Source organism: Cnephaeus nilssonii (genome assembly GCF_951640355.1).
Source record: "Cnephaeus nilssonii genome assembly, chromosome: 14".
In the NCBI taxonomy this organism is placed as follows: Eukaryota; Metazoa; Chordata; class Mammalia; order Chiroptera; family Vespertilionidae; genus Cnephaeus; species Cnephaeus nilssonii.
In genome coordinates, this window is record NC_137085.1 from 47,919,822 (window position 1) to 47,941,178 (window position 21,357).

Below are 21,357 nucleotides of genomic sequence, written 5' to 3' on the forward strand. Positions count from 1 at the left end.
GTTCTGAGCCCTCATCTTGACTTGAATTCTTATGGAAAGGACTGCTGTATCTCAGGACAGCTACTGTTCCCTATCTGCTTTATAGAACTATAATATGTATTTTTCTAGAGTTTGGATAAAAGCAACAATGATAATAGCTAATATGTGCTGAACAGTTACTATGTGCTAAGCAGTGTTCTAAGCATTCTGTGTGTCATTTAATCAGGCAACCAATCTTATTGAGAGGAAATTAAATTTGAGTTAAAGGAAGAAGTACCATTTCTATTTGTAAACATTCCATTTAAATACAGGTTGGCTTTGCAGATGGTCAGAGGGATGGCATAGAGCATGGCCAATAATATAACTTAAGAACAGAGACACTAGCCAAAACCGGTTTGGCTCAGTGGATAGAGCGTCGGCCTGCGGACTGAGAGGTCCCAGGTTCGATTCCAGTCAAGGGCATGTGCCTTGGTTGCGGGCACATCCCCAGTAGGGGGTGTGCAGGAGGCAGCTGATCGATGATTATCTCTCATCGATGTTTCTAGCTCTCTATCCCTCTCTCTTTCTCTCTGTAAAAAATCAATAAAATATATTAAAAAAAAAAAGAACAGAGACACTAAATGCTGCCCACCCTTACTTTTTTATATAGTACCTTAGTACACTTCAAAACTATGGACGCTAGATTGTTCCTTTACCAACCACAGAGGCAGCTGCTGCATTGCATTGTTCCTGAAGTGCATCCACCTCTCACAAAACTTGCTAAGCACACTGTGCCTTTTCCTATGCATGCTGATAAGCATTTATCCCCTTTTCTTTTCAATAGTGAATAGGTTCCCTTTCTGCCATCTCTCCTACAAGATACAAATAGGACGTTTACTAAATCCCCAGGGAAAGGTTCCAAGGGAGATTGGAAAAAGTCATGCTAAATCACTGACTTCTTAGCACATAGTTAGGTGTCAACAGACCTCTAGGGTGAGCTGGTGGGTAGTCAGAGCTTAGGCCAGATCTGAGCAGCTACCTTCCCTGGGAGAACAGGACTGGAGCCCAGAAGCAAAGCCCAGGTGGCAACTAGAAATGGTGGCACAAAAGTGATGCCAGAGCAGCCTTGAAACTCAGGCAGGAAAACTCAGATAAAACACCAAGGAGGCAGCTGTAACTGCTGATGAATCAGTGCCTGGTGTCCAAGCAGCCTTAATTGTTCCAGGATCTCAGGGCACCGGAATGGGACGGTCATTCCTTGACAATGTGAGGAAGATACTGTAAGAGCCAGTGATCAGAAACAGTGCTCTGGTCACCTGGAATGAGTCAATCCCACAATAACCCTCCCTATTCAGCGCCTGCCACGTGCTCTCTTATTACCGTTAATAGTAAAACATAAAAAGTAATATCTAAGCTAATTCAATAATCTTCATTTTAGTGTCTTATAATCTTCTTCACATTTATTTTCAGTGCTCACACATGTATAAAAAATGTTTGCTGTGATTACAAACAACCTGGAAATAACCACTTTCTATGTTCTTTACTCTTCACCTGAAAGAGACATAACTACTTATCTCTCTTTCCTTGGAAGGTAATTCAGTTGAAGCAGAAAATCAGAACTTTGGACCCAGAAGTTTGGTCCATGACTTCATAATCACAAAAGTTTTTAGTTCCTCATTTGAGAAATTCTGTCCTGATTCTTGCCACTCACCTGCTCCCTAAAACCTGCTTGGGGTCCATACACAACAAGGTAGATCCAACCTTTCCTTTTCACACCCCATTTTAGTGCCTGTAGAATAACATAAAATGAGGGAAAGGAGAAATAATAGTATAAAGACAACCCTAACTTTGCCCTAAGGAAATAAAACTACAGTCGCCCAGAGTCACTATTTTCCTCTCCTCCTCAGAAGTTGTGGAATTGGTTTTACTCACTCACAAAAATATTTTTACAGCAAAAACTTGTACATATTGTAAAACTGAATAACTCAGCTTAATCTTGTATGAAAACTAACATGAATATAAAGGAATATGTAGAAAATTGAACCACCAAATTAAGCAGCTTTCAAACATAAAAAGTCATTAATATTAGCAGCATACATTCAAATGTGCCCCGTGCTGGCTGGGAATAGGAATTTTAATTTTCTTCAGTTGGGTGGTTATAAGATTTTACTCTTAATCAAAATATGTGCAGTGCCTTTGTATCACTGGTGGGAAGACATGCTTAATATCCATCTATAGGTTTTCTGTAGTATGGAGTAGAAATATATTCTACAGGAAACTCTTCTTTGCTTTTTCACGATTTGATTTAGTTTTATTATCTTTGTAATATGTATAGATAATATCGTTATTATTTTATTTATTATAAGTACCAGAATGGTGTTATTCCATTTATCACTGTATATACATAGAGCAGACCAACTACAGCCTTAAATTGTCTTGTGGACAGATTTCCATCACATTGTTTTTAGATAAATATTTTGATTCAATTTGTAAATTCTTTACAATTTTAATTTTATTGAAGTATGAAAGACATTTGAACTATAAAATTGTGAGACATTTAAAGTGTACATCGTGGTGATGTGACATACATATCCACTGTGAAAGGACCCTTCCCCCCCTCCAAAATCTGGTTAATTAGGGGTAATTCTTATTGTAACTCCTATCAGTCAAAATTAAGATTGTGTTTTGCTAGAAGTCACATTCCCACATTTTATGATCCAGAGCAATGGTTTTCAAAGTGTGGTCCCTTGATCTGCAGCACCCTGTGACATCTGAGAACTTGCTAGAAACACGTGGCAGTAATTCAAATTATTGAGACTCACTCAGACCTACTGAATCAGAAATTCTGGGGATGAGGAATAGCAATCTGTATTTTCACGGGTTTGCCAGGTGAGTTAATGCACACTAAAGGACTGGCTCAGGATCAGGGAGGGCTAAATCTGTAGATTTAACTATCAGTTTCTACAAAAGAGAAAAATGAGGCTTGTTCCTATGCTCATTGATTCTGCAATCCAATTACAGTAGGTGGATAAACCACAGATGCATGAACAATACAGGATTCTGACAGCAGTTCAAGGCAACATCAAAAGATGACAAACATGTTGTTGCCAAATGTTTCCCTATAAATCATTTCTGTTGCCCCATTCTACCACCTTCTGTCCACCACCAATTTCAAGCTGTTCTTTCCCTTTTTCACCCCTGGTAAATTCCAAGCAAAGCCAAGGTTTTGAAGGCAATGAAAGTAATAACTAATGCATGTTTTATAATGTTCTATGACCTTTTAAGGACATTTATATAGATTATGTTATTTGATCTTCAACAATTCTCCTATAAAGTTTAACCTATTGGGAAATTTGTGTGCCAATTAAAAACATTCTAATGAAGCCCCTAAATTAATAACCACTTTTTGAAAGTAGATTATATAAGGCAGTTTTATAGAAAATTATTTCTAACCCCTACAACTCTGCAAGTTGTCCCAAGATAGCAAATAATTAACTTAAGAATGTAGAAAATGTTTTAAAACATCCCATAAAATTACATTAAAATGAAACATTAACATTTCACAAAGTATGTTAAATCCTGTATAAATTTAATATGGTGCTATTTATTACAAAAAATGATGCTATTGTAAGAGAGAAGCCTTCATTTCCCAGTAATGAGGGGGAGCGAAGGGAATGACAATATATGACTTCCAAAGTTCCTGCTCTAAAAATATATTTATTTTCCATCTACAATTCCCTATAATATATGAATATAACACTTCCCCCCCCCCCGAAAGATCTAAAGTTACATTCAGAATTGGGATAATTCAATAGCTCTAAAAACATGGTAATTATTTAAAAACCCAATAGAAGTGGTACCAATAAAATTCCCTCATTCTTGCAGATATTCTTGTTCCAGCTGCACTAGCTCCTCACTTGATGATGGGGTTCTGTGAGTCTCAAACACCTCAACCACACTGGTCTCTACGATGTATTCACGACCAAGACCATTTGCAAAGCTCATGTTTTATTGAGCCTCTAGTACAGTTTTGATTTGGAGGGAACTGTAATTTTTGTGATCAGTCACCAGACAGATCCTCTAGCGTTCTTTGATAGTGAATGGACTCTCGGTCAGGACCAGGCACTGGTCCAGGCTGTCCATGATACTGCAGACTAACTGTAGGCTTATCTGCTTCATCCCTTCATCCGGGGAGCTGATGAGAACATCTACGCAGGCATTAAGCCTTAAAAGTGGCATTCACACCTCGATCTACTGGCTGTGAAATATTTCTCCCTCAGATGATCAGACAAATCACCTGAATTTACAGGCTGGCCAAGACAGTACTATCTGGGGTACAGCACTTTTGAACAAAAAGACAGACAATGTAAGTGAGCCATAGTTGAGAACTGCTCATCCCTGTCCAGGCTTCCTGTTAGATCACTAAATCGCTCTCAGGTTAGCTGAGGAGCCAGCCTGGGGCGCCCCGGGATTTCCAAGTAGATCAATAAACACCTCACTTTTAAAATCATCTTCAGTAAGGCCTCAAGTGATATTTGGCTGCATTAATCTGGGGTACTATTTTCTCCCACAGAAATAAAAGTCTTTTCAGGCATTCCTTTCCAGTCAAACTCCAACTTATCAACTGAAAGGTTTGTTTCAATAAGGGAAGCCAACATGTTAGGAGACTCGCAAGAGCTTTTCGTGTCAGAACTGCCATCTTCCCTGTCCATCTTAATGCTCTGCCAACTATCCCTCTCCCAGAATCTCACAAATCCTCGTCTGCTACCCACTAAAAGTTTCCATTTCAAAACCAGGACTTCTTCAAAACATGAGTCCTCAATGGTAGCTTCTAAAAAAATCATGGTGTTCCTTGCTAAACTACTTCTGATCTTATGCCCATATATACTGAACAGGTGTCCATCAAAAAAAAATATTGTAAATCAATTTGCTAGCACTTAAAAGTCTAAGTGCTTGACAATCATTAAACAAATATTTTCTCAATTTTGTATAACAGAATGTAAATGGAATGACTCCAAGTACTTTTGCCACTAAGCCAAGTCTTAATCTTTGTCAAATTGCCCTAACACTTCAGATTTTACATGTAACTAATTGATAAACAGTTTCCTTTTCCTTTGGCATCTCTCACTGTTTGGCTTCTTTCCACAGATCTTTAGCACAGGTTTGAAACGTGTGAACACGCGCTCCTGGCAAATGGATTTTTAGAACTTTAAAAAGAAGAAGAAAGGCTTAACATTTTTGTGTTTTTTTAGTTTTTCTTTCTGCCTTGTTTTGTTCTGTTTGTTGTCTACATAGCAAAACAGAAGGCATAACCATTTTTTTTAAAAGAAAAGGCAAGAACAAAGAAAGTAAAATAGAACCCGAGGGAAGCAGAAATAAAAAAAGAAGTAGGGAAGATAAACTTTCACAGTTATAAGTTAACTCAAGGAGTAAAATTCCAGGATAAAGGAAGATGGCCACATGCCTGTTTCAAATGTTGCCATAGTTGCAGAAAATTCAAATCAATCTGAAGATACTCTGTTGATACTGTGGTAACTTAGGCTCTTTGCCATTATAGCAGCTCGCCTGCATGAGCTGGAGCCTCAAAACTAAGAGCTCAAAATCTTTTTGGAGGCCCAAAGGAGAAACAGACTCATGTACACAGAGGAGACTGGTGGTTGCTGGGGAGGTTGGTAGGGAGAGGGGACTGGGAGAAAGAGGTGAAGGGATTAAGAAGTACAAATTAGCAGTTACAAAAGCGTCACAGGGATGTAAAGTACAGCATCTATACTAGTAAAAGGGTAATATGCTAATTAGGGTGGACATCTTCCTGACGACCTTCCGGATGTTCTTCTGGACAAAGCTGCAGCAGCTGCAAAGGGCCCAGGCCCAGGCCAGCAGTGGCAGCAGTGGCAGCAGCAGCAGTGAGGTAATGCGGGCAGCACCTTCTCCTGATCTGCCAGGTCGCCTCCTGCATAGGGAGGCCAGACTGCGGCTTAGGCCAAGGCAGTTAGGGTCCATCAGGCCGGCAGGGGGGCAAGGTAGGGGCCATCAGACCGGCAGGCAGGCAGAGGGGTTAGGGACGATCAGGCAGGCAGGCAGGCAGAGGGGTTAGGAGCCAGCAGTCCTGGATTGCAAGAGGGATGTCCCAGATTGGAGAGGGTGCAGACCGGGCTGAGGAATCCCCCCCCCCACACACACACCCCACACCCCTGTACACGAATTTCATGCACTGGGCCTCTAGTAGGGAATATAGTCAATAATATTGTGATACCTATGTTTAGTGCAGGTTGAGTACTGGAAATATCAGGGGACCGTTTTTGCAAAGTATATGATTGTCTAACTACTATGCTGTATACCTGAACCCAATACAAAGCAATATTGAAAGTAAACTGCAATTGTAAAACAACTATAATAATTTTTTAAAACGTATCATGTGCAAAGAGAGGAACTATTTGGAATTACAAACCCATTTCAAACTAAATCACTTAAAAACTTTGAAAACACTACCAGAAATATAAAAATCAACACCAAGAGAAAGGTGACTCGTAAGTTTTGAAAACGAGCCACACAGATGTATGCTACACACAGCAAAGATAGAGATAGCATTGCTTTCCAAATCCATTTCCAAGAGATTTAAATGAACAAGACTATCCCATCAACAGAAAATATATTACATGTTGGGCCATTTTGCAATTGGTTTTGGTTAGATTTGACTCTTAACTGTTGTTTTCCAGGTCTTTAGTAAAATCATGGATTTATAGACTATAGAATTAGAGCATAGCTCCATACACCAAAAGGTTAAGGGTTTGATTCCCAGTCACGGCATATACCTAGGTTGTGGTTTGATTTCCGGTCTTGGCTCATATGGGAGGCAACTGATCAATGTTTCTCTCTCTCTCTTTCCCGCTCTCTCTAAAAAAAATCAATAAAAACATATATTTGGGTGAGGATTAAAAAAAAAGTAGAGAGTGCTATATTGGCTGCTTTAAACTGATTGTTAACTTAATGTGCTAAAATAAATGTTCATATATCAAATATGTGGCAAATCCAACAGACATATGTACAAACAAAAGCTAATCAAACTTTTTCATGTATATATCTACTACAAAATATTTATGTGTGCTGAAAACATTGTACATTGACATATTTCATGTGTATGTATGCACCTGTACCACAAACCTCTGTAAGATTTGTTCAGCCCTTCAGGTAAGTTTTAATCTCACGTCCCAGGTTCTCAAAAAGCAGAAGCTGCGTTGGTCTCCAGGAGTAAGTAGCCAAAGCAACTGATAAAGGGCCACTGACTCTTGGTGTCTTGATGACTGACCTTCTTGAAACACTGTATTTGCTTAATGCCCTTTCCCCTGCCTTTGGACCAACTGAGAACTGTCGAGTTTATAAAGTTACACAAGCATGTCTTTCCCCTATTCCACTGTTATGCATCAGTAAATTCTTAATTCTTTATGGCTTATTAGTACATTTAAAAAGAAGAAAAAGAAACAAAACAGTCTGCTGCCAAAACCTGGCTCTGGAATCAGATGGGGGTGGGAGTGGGATTTGCAATCCACAGACAACTCTCATTGTCTGAAATGTGAAGCTGGTGGGACATTTGCTATCAGAGTCATAGCATGACAGTAAGGGTTTTTCAAACATGAGGACGCTAATCAATTATGTTTGCAGAGGTACATCATCACTATGAGGGTGAAAGATGTACAAAAATCCAGGCTAAGAAAATAAATGAAAAAAATAACTTCCTTGTTGCAAATTAATCCTTTCTTATTTTTCACTACACATGTGAAATTTTTCAAATATAGAGTCATCTATTTATTCAAACCCAGGCAGAAGGAAGTGGGTCTAGGGGTCTGGGAATGCCATTCTATCTTCCCCCACCCCTGCAATGGTTAACAAACAATAATGGACATTCTTACAAGTTGGTTTACTGGTATGCTATTTTTCTTAGACCTGGGACTTCCTTTTAAAATGCAAAGACAATGATTGTTCCATTAAGAAATCCACATGGAACCTGTTACCTGCTTAAGGGGGAAGCATTTCCTTTGAGTCTATATCAGTTAATAAATTTAAGATACTTGGGGAGGTTGGGTGCATTGAACTTTTGACAAAGCCCAGAACTAAAAGAGTTAATGCATTATTTTACTTTGTTTCTAATGAGAAAAAAAGTCTGCTGCCAAACTCAGCTCAGAATTCAGATGGGACGGTACGGAGGGTGATAATTTGCAGTCCACTGATAAAGCAAAATACAGATGATATTAGAAGAATTTCTCTCATGTGAGCATTCCCTTTAACCAGAGTGAAGGTGCCTAGAGAAAATCAGTTGATGTGGTTGGGCCTGCCTTTGCTGTCATTACCTGGATAGAGATCAGGCCCAGGCCCTGGGGAGCATCCCACTGCCCCATCTGTGGCAGCATCTTGTGGGGATGTGGCCGGCTGCAGGGGTTGCACGGTGAGGCAATCCGTGAGCAAGTCAGGATGGAGCTCTGCACTGGACCGCAACTACGAAAAGGAGAAAACAGAGACAGATGGAAAGGAAAGCTGTTCCTTGGAATACCTTCCTGGAATGGCATCATGCCCTAAGGTTCAATGCAATTCAATCCACAAATATTTATCAAGCAATAACTATAGGCTTAAGAGAGTCAATAAAAGGGTCAGTTTTCCAATCCTCATAACACCTGGCAGGTGCTTCAGGAAAAAAAAAAATGTGGCTAGAGGCAGATTTGACTTTAGTCCTGATATTTTGACTTTTGAGAACCCAACTTCCTATTATATTTCCTTGTATTTGCTCTGTATCTTATCAGAACTTGTAGCGATAACAAAACAAACTCAAGTATATTTAGCCCAGATTGGAAAGTGCTTTTAAAATACAGAGATACCACTATGAAAATATCTTGGAGATAATTCAGAAATGTCCATTGAGATTTGGTGCCTATAGATATTACATGACAGGAAAATACACAAGTTAAATTTTAAAATATTATGGAGCACGATTAAAAAAAACCACCAATGTCATTAACAGAAATAGAACCCCAACAGTAAGTTACATAACAAAAAACCATTTAGATGGTCATTTTATCACAATAACAAAATAAAGTCTTTATTTATTAGAGTTACCAAAAAAATCAAATCATAAAAATGTTAGAATAAAGTCTAGGTGAAAAGTTACCTGATCTCTTTATGAAAAAGAATTCTGTAAGTATAATTCAAATCGGAAAAAATCACAACATGAGATTGTTACATAAAAATATCTTCTGCTTTTATAAAAATACAATACCTTAAAAATCTAGCAATGTATTTGTTACAGTTATTGCAAGTAGTTACCATCTCCAGTGTTTAAAGGAAATACTTAAGTTAATATTGTCTTTAGTAAGACAAAAGTAAACCTTTAGACCCAGGGCTGGAGGATACTTATTCATCCAACAAATATTTATTGTCAGATACACCTCTAGACTCTAGGAATCCCATGTTAGGGAAAGTATACTCCAGAGTGGAATAATAGTGCAGAGAAGAAAGACAGTGAGAATGGGGGAGGGATGGCAATTTTAGAAAGGAGGTCAGGGAAAACCTCTTGGACATGACACTTGCAAAAAGCTTTGAAAGAAGTGAGGGAGTGAGCCTTACAGACATAAAGGGAGGAAGAACCTGTCTGCCTTGTGGTGTGCCTGGATTATCTGAGGAACAGTAAGGCTGGAGTGGTGTGAGCCTGGGGCCCAGAGAAGAGAAACAGAAGATGAACCAGAGATGTAGTGGAGAGAGGGAGTATGTTTAGTGTCCCTCTCACCCTCCCTCCCAGATTAGACAACCAGGAAAGGTCCTTCCAGATCAGTTAAAGCTCTTAAATCATCTCTGGTCTAGGAATTATCTAATGATTAAGGTGGGAGGCACACAGCAGAATCTCCTGGGTGGGGATTGCCTCACCACGCAGCCTTGGCATAAACATAAGACTTTAAAAAGGCAAAACAGAATGACAATAAACATTAAAAAATACAGCACACTTATAAAGAAATGCAATGTGAATGTTTTTTAACTTATCAAGTTAATAAAACCTTAAAAAAAAAAGTAGTGGTAGCTAAGGTACAGCGAGAGAGGCATTCTTTTCTTAAAAATTTGTCTATTATTAAAAGTATTTCAGATGTCCCTCCTCCACCACCCCCCCCCCCATTGACCTCCTCCATCTTAAACAATGTAGAAGTGTACATTGGTACAAACTTTCTAGTGGTATCTCACAATATTTTTTCAAAACCCATAATTTAAACCATTTGATCATAAAATTTGGCTTAAGGATATACCCAGAAGAAAGGTGAAGGAAGATTTATACCCAATATTCCATTGATATAGAGTATTATTTAAAGCAATATCAAAAATCAGAAAATGTTACTAAATGTCCACAATTAGGGCCAATAAATAAACTCATATCAATTTGATGGAATATTATGCAACCACTAAAATAATGCTCATGATGATAAAAGCAAAACACAAAATTATATAGAAACAATGACATAAAAACACAGACAAAACACTGTAAGAAAATGTAATCCAATATTAAAACTGATTTTTGCTCCTACTGTCATTATCATGAATTTATTTCCTCTGTTGTGTGTGTGTGTGTGTGTGTGTGTGTGTGTGTGTGTGTGTGTGTGTGTGTGTTTAATACTTTCCTCTGCTTCCAAATTCTCTGCATTCCAACGACTTGTTGGAGGCTGGTTTTAAACCAATCCAAGAGTGTCAACAGGCTGTATCTTTTCCAAACTTTCCATGCAATGATGTCAGATTGATAGTTTGAAATCAATCATGATAAGAATATATACACCATCGACCCTAGCAAATGCTAGAAACTGAGGCCTTTTTTATATAGAGAGCTGGTTAAACACTTCCAGCATGCCAGCAACAATTACTCTTATCCACACTCTGATCAGAAACACACACAAACACACACAACATTAGAAAAGTTACTGTTTAGAGAGCAATATTTCTCAGATCTCAAAAAGCTTCTTAAAGAGACAAACATATGTTCAGGTCTTAGTCCAAGAATATGACCCTAAGTATAGGGGAGAAGCATTTAACACATGGGGTGAATGAGACATAATTCTATTATCATTTCCTCAGCTTTGCCTCACTGGAATCTCTGACCAAGACTGTCTGAGTTTATGCCTAGCCCGCTCAGGGCCTTTGGAAAGTATGTTTGTTATTTTGGTACTAACCTAACACATGCTGCCTAAGGAAAACTGGGGGGAAAAAATCAAGGCTAAGAATGAGTTCTGGTGATCACTTTTAATTTATCTTCCTTTGTTAAAATGTGATCTGGGGCCCACATGGTCTGTTAAGCACAGACGTGATGTCTCTCTGCTTTCTATTACCAGTTACTCTAGGGTTTTGCAGTTATCAGTATGGATGAGGTCTTTCCAAGGAATTTCATGGCCAGGGTTACTCCTGGAGTCAAAGGCAGGCACTTCTTCCTCAGCTTCAACAAGTATTCTTGTTCTCTAAGAGTGGGATTCCATCTGACTCTGTGGTGAGAGCTAATTTGGTTTTCTCTGAGATTAGGCATGGTTCTAGAAACTGCTTCTTAAATTGAACAAGCCTTGAGGACTTTGTGCAAAATTGCCAACGGAGAGCACTATGCATAGTAATGCAGTAATGAAATGATATGTAAGTTTACTGTTCCTCTTGCCCTCCCTCCCAGATTAGACCAGCAAAGGGCCTTCCAGATCATTTCAGGCTCTTAAACATTCCAGGAATGCCTAATGGGTGAGGCAGGAGGCACACAGCAGAATCTTCTGGGAGGGATGTCTTTCAATAAAATATGGTTTCATCTTTGGAGTAAGAAACTCAACTATGAATATGAAACAAATTATAAAATGTGTATTTCAAAGACATCTTCTTAGCTGCTAGGAATATTAAAAAAAGACAGAGGAAAATTTTTCAATGGGAGATGGTTTCTCACTGCGGTTCTCAGACCTGGGCATGCACCTGCAGGCCCCCGGAGTTGCTGACTCAGTGGGCCTGGGTGGACTTCAAACAAGTTCTCAGGCCATGATGATGATGCTTGTCTGGGGATCACACTTGCAGAAGCATCAGGCTCTAAGAATCCTGAGGACAGCTAAATGTTTTTTGGTTATGAAGAGAGAAAACAAATTATGAAAATAGGAACTTATAAAAACCAAACTGTCTTTAACACATGAACTTTATGTAACCATTTCTTATTATGTCTCTCTTCAGACCTCAAAATAATAAATGGTTCCATGAGATTCATGTCTTAAAATCAATTTGGATATTTTCTTTCACAGGGATAAGAAGGGTTAAAAATTCAATACAGTTTAATACCTGCTCTAAGGAGAGAGACTTGCTTTTTATGGAACCTTTACTGCTCTTTATGGAAAGAAGTGAAATTGGAGCCCACTGATTATCTAGTTTAAAGGGCTGCTGTGTTGGACAACACCAGGGACCTTTATTTGCATTGTAATCTATATGAATGGCACCCCTGGAGTTCGAACTCAGCTGTCCTAACCATACCCCATTCATTCCAGAGTAGCACTGTCCTTCCTTATCTTTCTCATTCATTCATCGAACAAATCTTTCTTGGGCCTCAACCATATGCCTGGCATATGCCGGGCACTGTTCCAGAGGGTTCAAATATATCAGCAATCAAAACAAAGATATTCACTGAGTATATGTTCTGAAGGACGGAGTAAACAGTAACAATTAACTAAACAAGTAAATTGTATAGAAGTTGGTAAGTGCTATGGAAAAAAAGAAAAAAGAGAGAATTAGGTGGGATTGGAAATGTTGGGGAAAGTGGAGGCCTGGTTGAGAAAATATATTCAAGCAAAGACTTGAAGGAGTTGAGAAAATTAACTAAGTACATATCAAGGAGGAACTGCAAGGAGGCCCGTGTGGCTGAAGTGGGGTATGAGAAAGAGAAACACAGGAAATGAGGTCTGAAAGGTGAGGTGGGGGGTCATGCAGGACCCCACAGCCTTCAATTAGCACTTTGGCTTTAGTGTTAGTAAGCAGGGAACTCTTTCTTGTAAGGTCTCCACCATTTGCTTCTTGGGAGACTCATCTCATCCCCTATTACTATCCATAGCCATAGAGGCACTTTGCCTCCCCTTCTCTGAGAGCCCACATGAGCAATGAGGTATGGACACAATGAGGTTAGTCCTGTGTCAACTTGGCTTGACTGCATTACCCAATTATCCAATCAAACACTAAGTGTTGTTGTGAAGGAATTCTGTAGATGGAGTTGACATCCAGAGCCAGTTGACTTTGAGTAAAGGAGATTATCTTCTAGAACCTGGGAGGGACTCATCCAATCTGTGAAAGGTCTCAAGAGCCAAAAAACCTAAGGTTTCCCTCAAAGTGAAATTGCTCCTCTGGATTGCAGCATCAGCTCTTGCCAGAGTTCCCTCCATACAGATTTCTTACACGCTGTCCCCCACAATCACATAAGCCAATTTCAATTAATTTATCTTTGAAATCAATTAATTTATCTTTCTTTCTCTCTTTCCCTCTCCCCCCAGCTGGTTCTTTGGGAAATCCTGATATAGGATGTGCTTTGAAAGCCACTATCATAGGATGAGTATTTCAGGTCAGGAAGAAAAGAGCATCATGCACACAAATCCCTTAGCAAAGCGCTGGATGTGCACACTCACCATGACACACACTTCAAGACTGCATTTCAATTCAGTAACTACATACGAAATCCCTACTGTGTGCTCAATACCAGGTGTCTCACAACAGCAACCCTAGGAGGTGCATACTGTTGTAGTTTCCAATGTAGAGATGAAAAGCTAGAATGATGCAGCCAGCAAAGGTCAGGCTTAGATTTGGGTCAAGGTCAGGCCTGGATTTGCGTCAACCCAAAGTCACACTCCCTGAGTGTGTTAAACTGGCTAAAGAAAAAACCCATCCCAATATTCTCCTTTCCCATAACACACACACACACACACACACACACACACACACACACACACACCCTTTCCTCTTAGGACGTTTTTGTATTTTAGCCATAAACGCATTGGTTGATCTTGGTCTAGTTGGAAAAAGAGCAAAGGGCCCCCACATCCTCTGGAAAAGTTCCCAGTATATCTCATCACCACTGTGCAGACCTTGACACCATGTCCTCTAGGGGCAGGGGTCTCTGTAGGAGTAGAGAGGGAAAAACAGAATGGACCACTGCTGTTTGGTAGCCACTGTTCCTCCGCTCCCCACTCCCAGGGCTTTGTCAGCTGGTTTGGTCCTGGGCCAATAACATGAATACCTGCAGTTGAGAAAAATAAAGCATGGCACATGTTGTTCCTTAACAGCTACATATAACCACAAACAGTGGCCCCAGGACACCTGACATGATATGATCTTGACCCAGGGGCATCCCTGACCACAGCACCCCTCCCCAAGAGGGGACACGCCACTTTATCTCTCCTGATTCTCTAACTCCCTGCTCCTCCCTTGGATCTTCCTCCTCCTTCCATCTCTGGGAAGCTGAGCCAGACTGTGTAGGATGGCACACTTCTCTGTACTCTCCCATGGGTTTAGACCGGGGGTCAGCAAGGGCCTCTGTGAGGAGAGGATATTATGGGCTGAGACCTGAATGAAGAGAGAGAACAAACCATGCAGCCAGAGCATTTTATGCAGATGGAACACAAAAGGGGAAATCTAAGGCAGGAACAAGCTGGTGGCTCTAAGAACAGTTACCTGAGAGGGTGAGCAAGGCAGCAAAGGGAAGAGGGTGGAGATGGGATCAGAGCAATAGCCAGAAGGCAAGTCATGTCCAGCCTCCAACACAGGAAGATTTAGTATTTGATTTCATTGCAGCAGCAAGCCAATGGGAGGGTGTGAGCAGAAAGCTACTGTTTTGTCTTATATTGTAAATAAAAATAAAATAGTTCTGATTATTGTGTGGAAAACAGGTGGGAGGAGGTCAGAAAGGCCCAGTAAGGGGTTATTTCAATAATCCAGATGACACATACCAATGGCTTAAAGTCAGAGGTGGTGAGAGGCCATCAGTCTGTGTTTTGAAGGTGGAGCTGAGAGAAATGTGGAATCTGAGAGAAACTGGGGAATCAAGGATGGTCCCTGCTTTTAACAAGAGGAACAGCAAAAGAAAAGAGAGGAGTAGGTTGGAGGTATATCAGCAGGTTGGTCTGGGGTGTGTTAAGTTTCGGATGATCCAAGGACATCCAGGTGGGCAGCTGGCGATCAGAGGGCGGGGTCAGGGACAAGAATGGGACTGAACCACTAATAGTAACCTGTATACTATACAGGCTATCTACCCTCACCAATCCATCTTGGGATTTCAGAAGGTCTCTCCTAAAATAGAGTTTATTATGTCATACTCAAGATACAAATATTCTCTCCTTCTGTTTGGCACATCAGTCCCAAAAGACTAGGACAAGAAGCCTCTGTGATGTGATTCTCCCACACGCCAGGGACAGACATTTCCTCCAGGCCTCCACAAAGGCCCCTGCTCCTTTCAAGATCACTGCCCTGCTGTTTGCAAGCATTGCTTTTATTATGTGCTTCACCCCTCCTGCCTGGAGTGGCTTCCTCCTCTCAGTGGACCTCCTGCTCACATCCTGAATGAAGCCCCTTCCGACCAGGCCAGCCCACACCGGGTCCAGGGAGAGCTGCAGTCTATATTCAACAATTCTGCATCTGGACACGTATATTGGTTTTATTTCCTGTTAGGATTTTCTTCTGCACAGCGGTGTTGTAAAGTCCACAGGACCTGACTGACTGACTTAAGTCTGAAGCACCTGGCAGGATGGGATTAGTGTCCTGGCAAACTGTTCAGTGCCAATTGGATTTGTAAGAATGAGACACATGTCTTTATCTGAAGGAGGTGACAATCGCTAGTGTTATACAGATGTGTATAAGAAATACAATAAGGTCCTTTCTGAATTACCCTCGGAATGGAGAATTTTTAAAGAATAGTAACTACAGCAGAGAGGCTGCTGATGCTCCGCCCAGACCCCCTCTGGCCACTTGGAATAGCTCAGTGCCAGCCCCTCCCCAGCTTTGGTGTGCCTATCCCCAGCTCTGTGTACTTAGCCACAGCTAGCACCTCCTCCCCACAAGCACGCGTACACACACACACACACACACACACACACACACACACACACACAAGTAACTACCCAGTGCTCCTTTGCCTTGAAGTGCAATAAACTCGGAGCTTTAAGTTATGCTCCAGAGCTCCCACTCCTGCCTAACGTCTTCCCTTTCCCTCATTCTTTATCAGATTCTCCAGGGAGCACTTCTTTAATAACACACACACCTGAATCTTTGGTTCACAGTCTGCTCCAGGAGCACCCGACTTACTAGTTGTAAACACCCCCACATTTTGATTTGGTTCAGGAACGCAGAGAGCCAATCAGCAGCTCTTCCATGATGCTCAAATGCACACTCCCACCCCCTGCTTTTCAGTCCCTGATGTGCCCACATGCGAGGGGTACAGTAATCAGGTATTTGATGAAAGTGGGGTGTTCTGACATATTATGCATAACACTAAAAGCATAACTGTGGAGGGATACATAAAAAAACAAAACCATCATTTACAAGAATAATCAGCATTCAAAGGGGCTTCAGATATCATCGGGCCAAACCTTTAAGTTATGTAAGACTTTCCAACAGCAACCCCAGTCAGTAGCTCTCAGACTTTGCTTGATTCCCTACAGTCATGGACGACTTCTTCATCTTAGCAGTTAACTTTAATTTTATACAGTTCTAGTTGTCAGGAAGTTTTTATGCATGTGGAGTCTTGATCTAGCTCTCAGCAACTATGAGAACTCTATGCATCTGTCTAAGCATAAACCTGCATTAAGGCTCATGGACATACTGGGAAGAAATGGGACAGCTCTGAGTCCCAGAAACCAAGCTGAGTCTTTGACTGTTAATGATCCTGATTTTCAATGACCCATTATAGGACTTAATTTCTATCCAGGTGCAAGAGGACAAATTGGCTCCCGAGCTTCTGTACAATCTCCCATTATGGAATATTTGTTCCAAATGATAGTTTTTCAACGTTGATAATGAAATCACCCATCAGGGCTTGACAAGGCTCCTCCATTTGGAAATTTGAGCTGTTTCCCTAACAATGCAGGGATTTTTCCTAATACGTAAAAACAAGGCACAGTCAATTGTGATTTTTATTTGTTGTTTTGTTCAAGACTATTCTGTTAATGTTTATAAGCTCTTGAAACAAGAGACGGAAATTCTACTCCCATCATTTTCTCATTTCAGATATGACTGAATAATCGTCCAAGACTAAGTGAGTCAAGTGGAAATAATTAGGAGAGGGAAAGAGGCCCAGATTCTTCCATGTTCAGTACTATTACATTCTACTCCAAGAGCAAAGGCACTCTGCGAGCCTGCCGTGAGACACACTTCCAAAGAAAACGAGGCACAATCAAAGGCCTTTTGTTTTCCCTTTCTCCAATGAGTATAGTCTAACTGGACATAAATGTTTATGCATCATCTTGTAGGGATTTTCCTTTGTTCTCCAGAAATCAAATGCCACCAAAATATATTTCTGGAGAAACTCAGCCAGAAGGAGAGACTAGTAGGCTTTTCCCCCAGAGGGTTAGGGTTAGCACCAGAACATTCTCATCAAGCATTCTCTATGACACTTAGAGCAATGCAGCTCTGAGAATTAACTCATTGCCCAAAGGCTTAAAAATAATTACAACAAGTTAACCTATTATATTAATTGCAACTAATTTCCAGTTGAATCTAAAAATTCTCCCTGTAGGAGATTCTTTAGCACTGACATTTATGAAGTGGCGTTGGCCTATAATAGGTAATTAATTTCCCACAATCTGCTATCAAATTAACTTCCTTTGTGAATGACCAATTTGCAAAGAGGAAAAAATACGAGGGTGAAAAACAGCATTAGGAGAAACCTCTTTGGGAATTGGAGATACTGTCCAATCAGGCACCCTGAAATTCTATCTAGGAGATGCCTATATGGTTAGCAATGACTCCATAGGCCAAAATTTTTATCCAGAGCTGATTAATGAACCTACCAAAATAATTGAATTGGTACATATGCTGGGGTATATCTAAATAAGAGACATAAAATATCAGTACTAGTGTAGATACTACAAAACTAGTGTTTATTTATGGGAAATGTTTACAGAAACAATTTCAAAGTAGAAAGGAACTAGAGTCTAATAATCTCATGTGCCAACTCTACAGCAGTGCTATCCAACAGAGCTTCCTTCAATGACGGAAAAAGGCCGTGATGTACTATTGGTAGCCACTAATGAAAGCTTGAAATGTGGGTAGTGCAATTAGATAAAATTAAAAATTATTTTACCTAATTTCAATTAATTTAAACTTAAATGTATGGTATTGAACTGCGCAACATTACCACATAACATGTTGGCAGCTTAGCCTTTGTCCAAATCCCTTTGATGGCAGGGAATTCACTCCCTTACAACTCAGTTCCCTCCATTGCTAAATAGGTCTAATCATTAGAAAGTTTGCTTTAAATTGAATAGTAATCTGCTGCCCCATCATTTCCATCCACTGGGGTGTATTCCTCCCCTCTTTTACTAGACCACACAGAGTAATTTTGCTCACACTGTACTTTATAGTTTGTTGTTGTTGTTGTTTTTAATTTGAGAAGCCTCAAAATATTACAGAATTTCAGCCCTGAAAGGGTCCATGAATTAGTTTCTTTGTCAGCCCTCCTTCAGCAGTTTTTCCTCTATAGGTTGAACACCTTTAGTTTTTTATATCTAAGAGGTACTTTAGTAGAAGGAGCTTGGGCTTTTTAGTTTGATAAACTGTGATTCAACTACTGTGCGGTCCTGGAGATATAGTCACCCGCCTGAATCTAGTTTCCCTTCTGTAAAATGAGGATAACGCCATTGTGCTATCTTGGTCACTTTCAGAACTAAATGAGAAGATTCACAAAGCAGTTGGCACACAGAAGACACTAATGTGTCAGTCCCTTCTCTCCCATGTAGTTTATTATTCCATTCACCACCCCAGTTTCTCTCAGCACTGGACCTCAATGGCCAATGAACAAAGATATCTCAATCCTAATGCAGTGAACCAGCTGTCTGACCAGGACAAATTATAACAGAGCAAACACATCCCTTGTTCCAGACTTTCTACCTCTACTGATGCAGCCTAAAGAGTCTATCAGAACCCTCTGGGTTCTTATGCATAGCTTCATAAACAGAGTCTGGGGCCAAACAGTATCCTAATCAAGATATTAGCAGAGTTTCTGAAGATAAATATTACCTTAAAAAAGACTATAGCTAGCTTTGGACTTCGGAAAAGTCCAAATATATTGGAAATCAATACCAACAATAAAACATTTTCAGAACACTCTGAGGATATCTCTAGATGTCCTACTTACCAAAATCTGTACTACTATCTAGCTATCCTGGACAGAGCTGGGGAGCTGAGATTCACAAGCATGTTGAAATCAGAGAGGCATTCAGCATGGACTCTTTGTATTGTTATGTCTGTGAAAACACCGTTTCCTCCTAAGTCAATATTACTCTAAAACTGACACTAAGCATCTTTACTTATTTTTTTTCTTCTGACTGGAACATGATACATAAATGGACATAGTCAGAGGCAGATTCAAACTTCATCTGGAGGAACATCTCAAAAGCAGAATATTAAAATAAAGGATGATGTTTTTAGACAAGTGGAGAATTATTAATATGGAATTTCACAGGGCTATGAGAAACATCCTCGCTTCACCCTTTGGGGCCTGGTGAAGGGGTTGTGAGTTCCCAAAGCAAGAAGAGGGTTTACCTCTATCATAACTTCATAAATTCCTCCTGACACTGGCTCATTGCACTAATGTGACCACACACATTCCATCTCATCCAGTCAAGTGTGCATTTCCTTTTTATTCAAGTATCCCAAGGTTTAATTAAAGCAGCCAGCTGTCCAGTAATCACTCCCCCTCCCCCCCTGTATTTTACCAGCTCCTTATAGTTTGCCTTTGAATTGATTTCTGACTGCAGCCCTGCCTATGCTATAGTTTAGGAAGAGTGGGGAGAGACTAACTGCAGAAGTCATTTTTTCCTTCCTATTACTTAATTGAAATGAATTGTCTGCAAAAAGATTTAAGGCTGATTTTAGTGTGCCTGAGTGTTTGGACAATTTTTTAAATGCCTACTTCTAAAAGTTGAAGGCTGTCATCCAATGAAGAGCACTTGCTCTCGGCTCTCCCATCCATCCTACAGTCAGTTTAATGTTCCTCAAGTACATGGATGACAACATCACTCCCCTTTAGTGACTCTATACCAAGCATTACCTACAGCCCAAACTCATGGGCTTTAACAGGTTGGCTCTCACCTAGCTGTGTGACTTCATGTCCCATGTCATTCACATCTCATGCCATCCTTCTGGCCACAAGCCTCCCTCATTTGGCGTCCCCTTTGCTCCAGCCTGTGTATCTGCCACACATTCTGCACCTTCTCCAGGCACCAATTCAATTTCACCGCTGTATTGAAGTTTTCCCAGGTCCTTCCATTCCAAAGTCATTTCTTGCTTTTTGAACATTCCAACAGCAACTTCTTTGTATCATTCTGATGCTATTTCTGGTTTTCTACTTATTTATATTAATTTGTATTACACTTATTTATAAATTATGTGTGAGTATGTGTGTCACAGAAGACAAAAAAAAGCTCCTTATAAATAGAAACCATGTCTGTTTGACCATGCAAGCTAAAACAACACTTCTTTCCCCCACCAAAGGTACTCTATAAATGTTTGGGGAAATGTGTGAACAAATACATGAATAACAAATGACTCAATAGCTGCTAAGAATTCATTAATCCATGCTTATTCTCTAGGGTAGCCCCTAAAGGCAGATAAAACCATGTCTTCATGCAGTATGATGGGGGGAAAAAGAGAGGTAATTTAAGCATGCCAAATTTATCAACTAAGAATAAAATTGGAATTAGCCAAGTGAAACCTTAACAGAAGTTAAAAAAAAAAAAAGAGAGAAGACATTTGGGAAGTTTATTTCCTTATAATACTCAGTCCCCATTGATGCCAAGTTTTACTAGATAATACTATTCACAATTATATATCGCCGCTTGGAATGTGCAAATGAGCAATCTTCCAATAGGAAATGCTAATTCATTACATTTATACTTCGTATCTCTCATTCATCTGGAAGGGCTGGGAAAAAATCCAATTTTCTACCATGCTTTTAAAGATTCAATGTCTAGCATATATTTTTGATAAGCAGAGCACAGAAATACCAAGCTGAGTGGGCCCGGAATAAAACACGCATGCCCTCTTTTTGGCAATCTACCTACCTAAGATGAGAACCTCCATCCTCTGAATAAATGAGCAGCTGTGGCCCCGGTCTCTCTGGTCACTACCTCACATACAGCCTTCAATACCACTCCAGAGCCATTTCCCAAGCCC

At 40.2% G+C, this 21,357-nt stretch overlaps 1 protein-coding gene across 6 annotated transcripts in view; it reads right to left on the reverse strand.

The window, feature by feature from the left end:
• Nucleotides 1-21,357, reverse strand: part of GLIS3 (GLIS family zinc finger 3) — a 455,765-nt gene that overhangs the window by 62,960 nt on the left and 371,448 nt on the right. For all 6 annotated transcript variants that reach the window (XM_079790192.1, XM_079790188.1, XM_079790190.1 and 3 more), the window contains one exon: nucleotides 8,304-8,448. In XM_079790192.1, coding sequence (XP_079646318.1) covers nucleotides 8,304-8,448 — 145 coding nt within the window. The remainder of the gene's footprint in view (nucleotides 1-8,303; nucleotides 8,449-21,357) is intronic.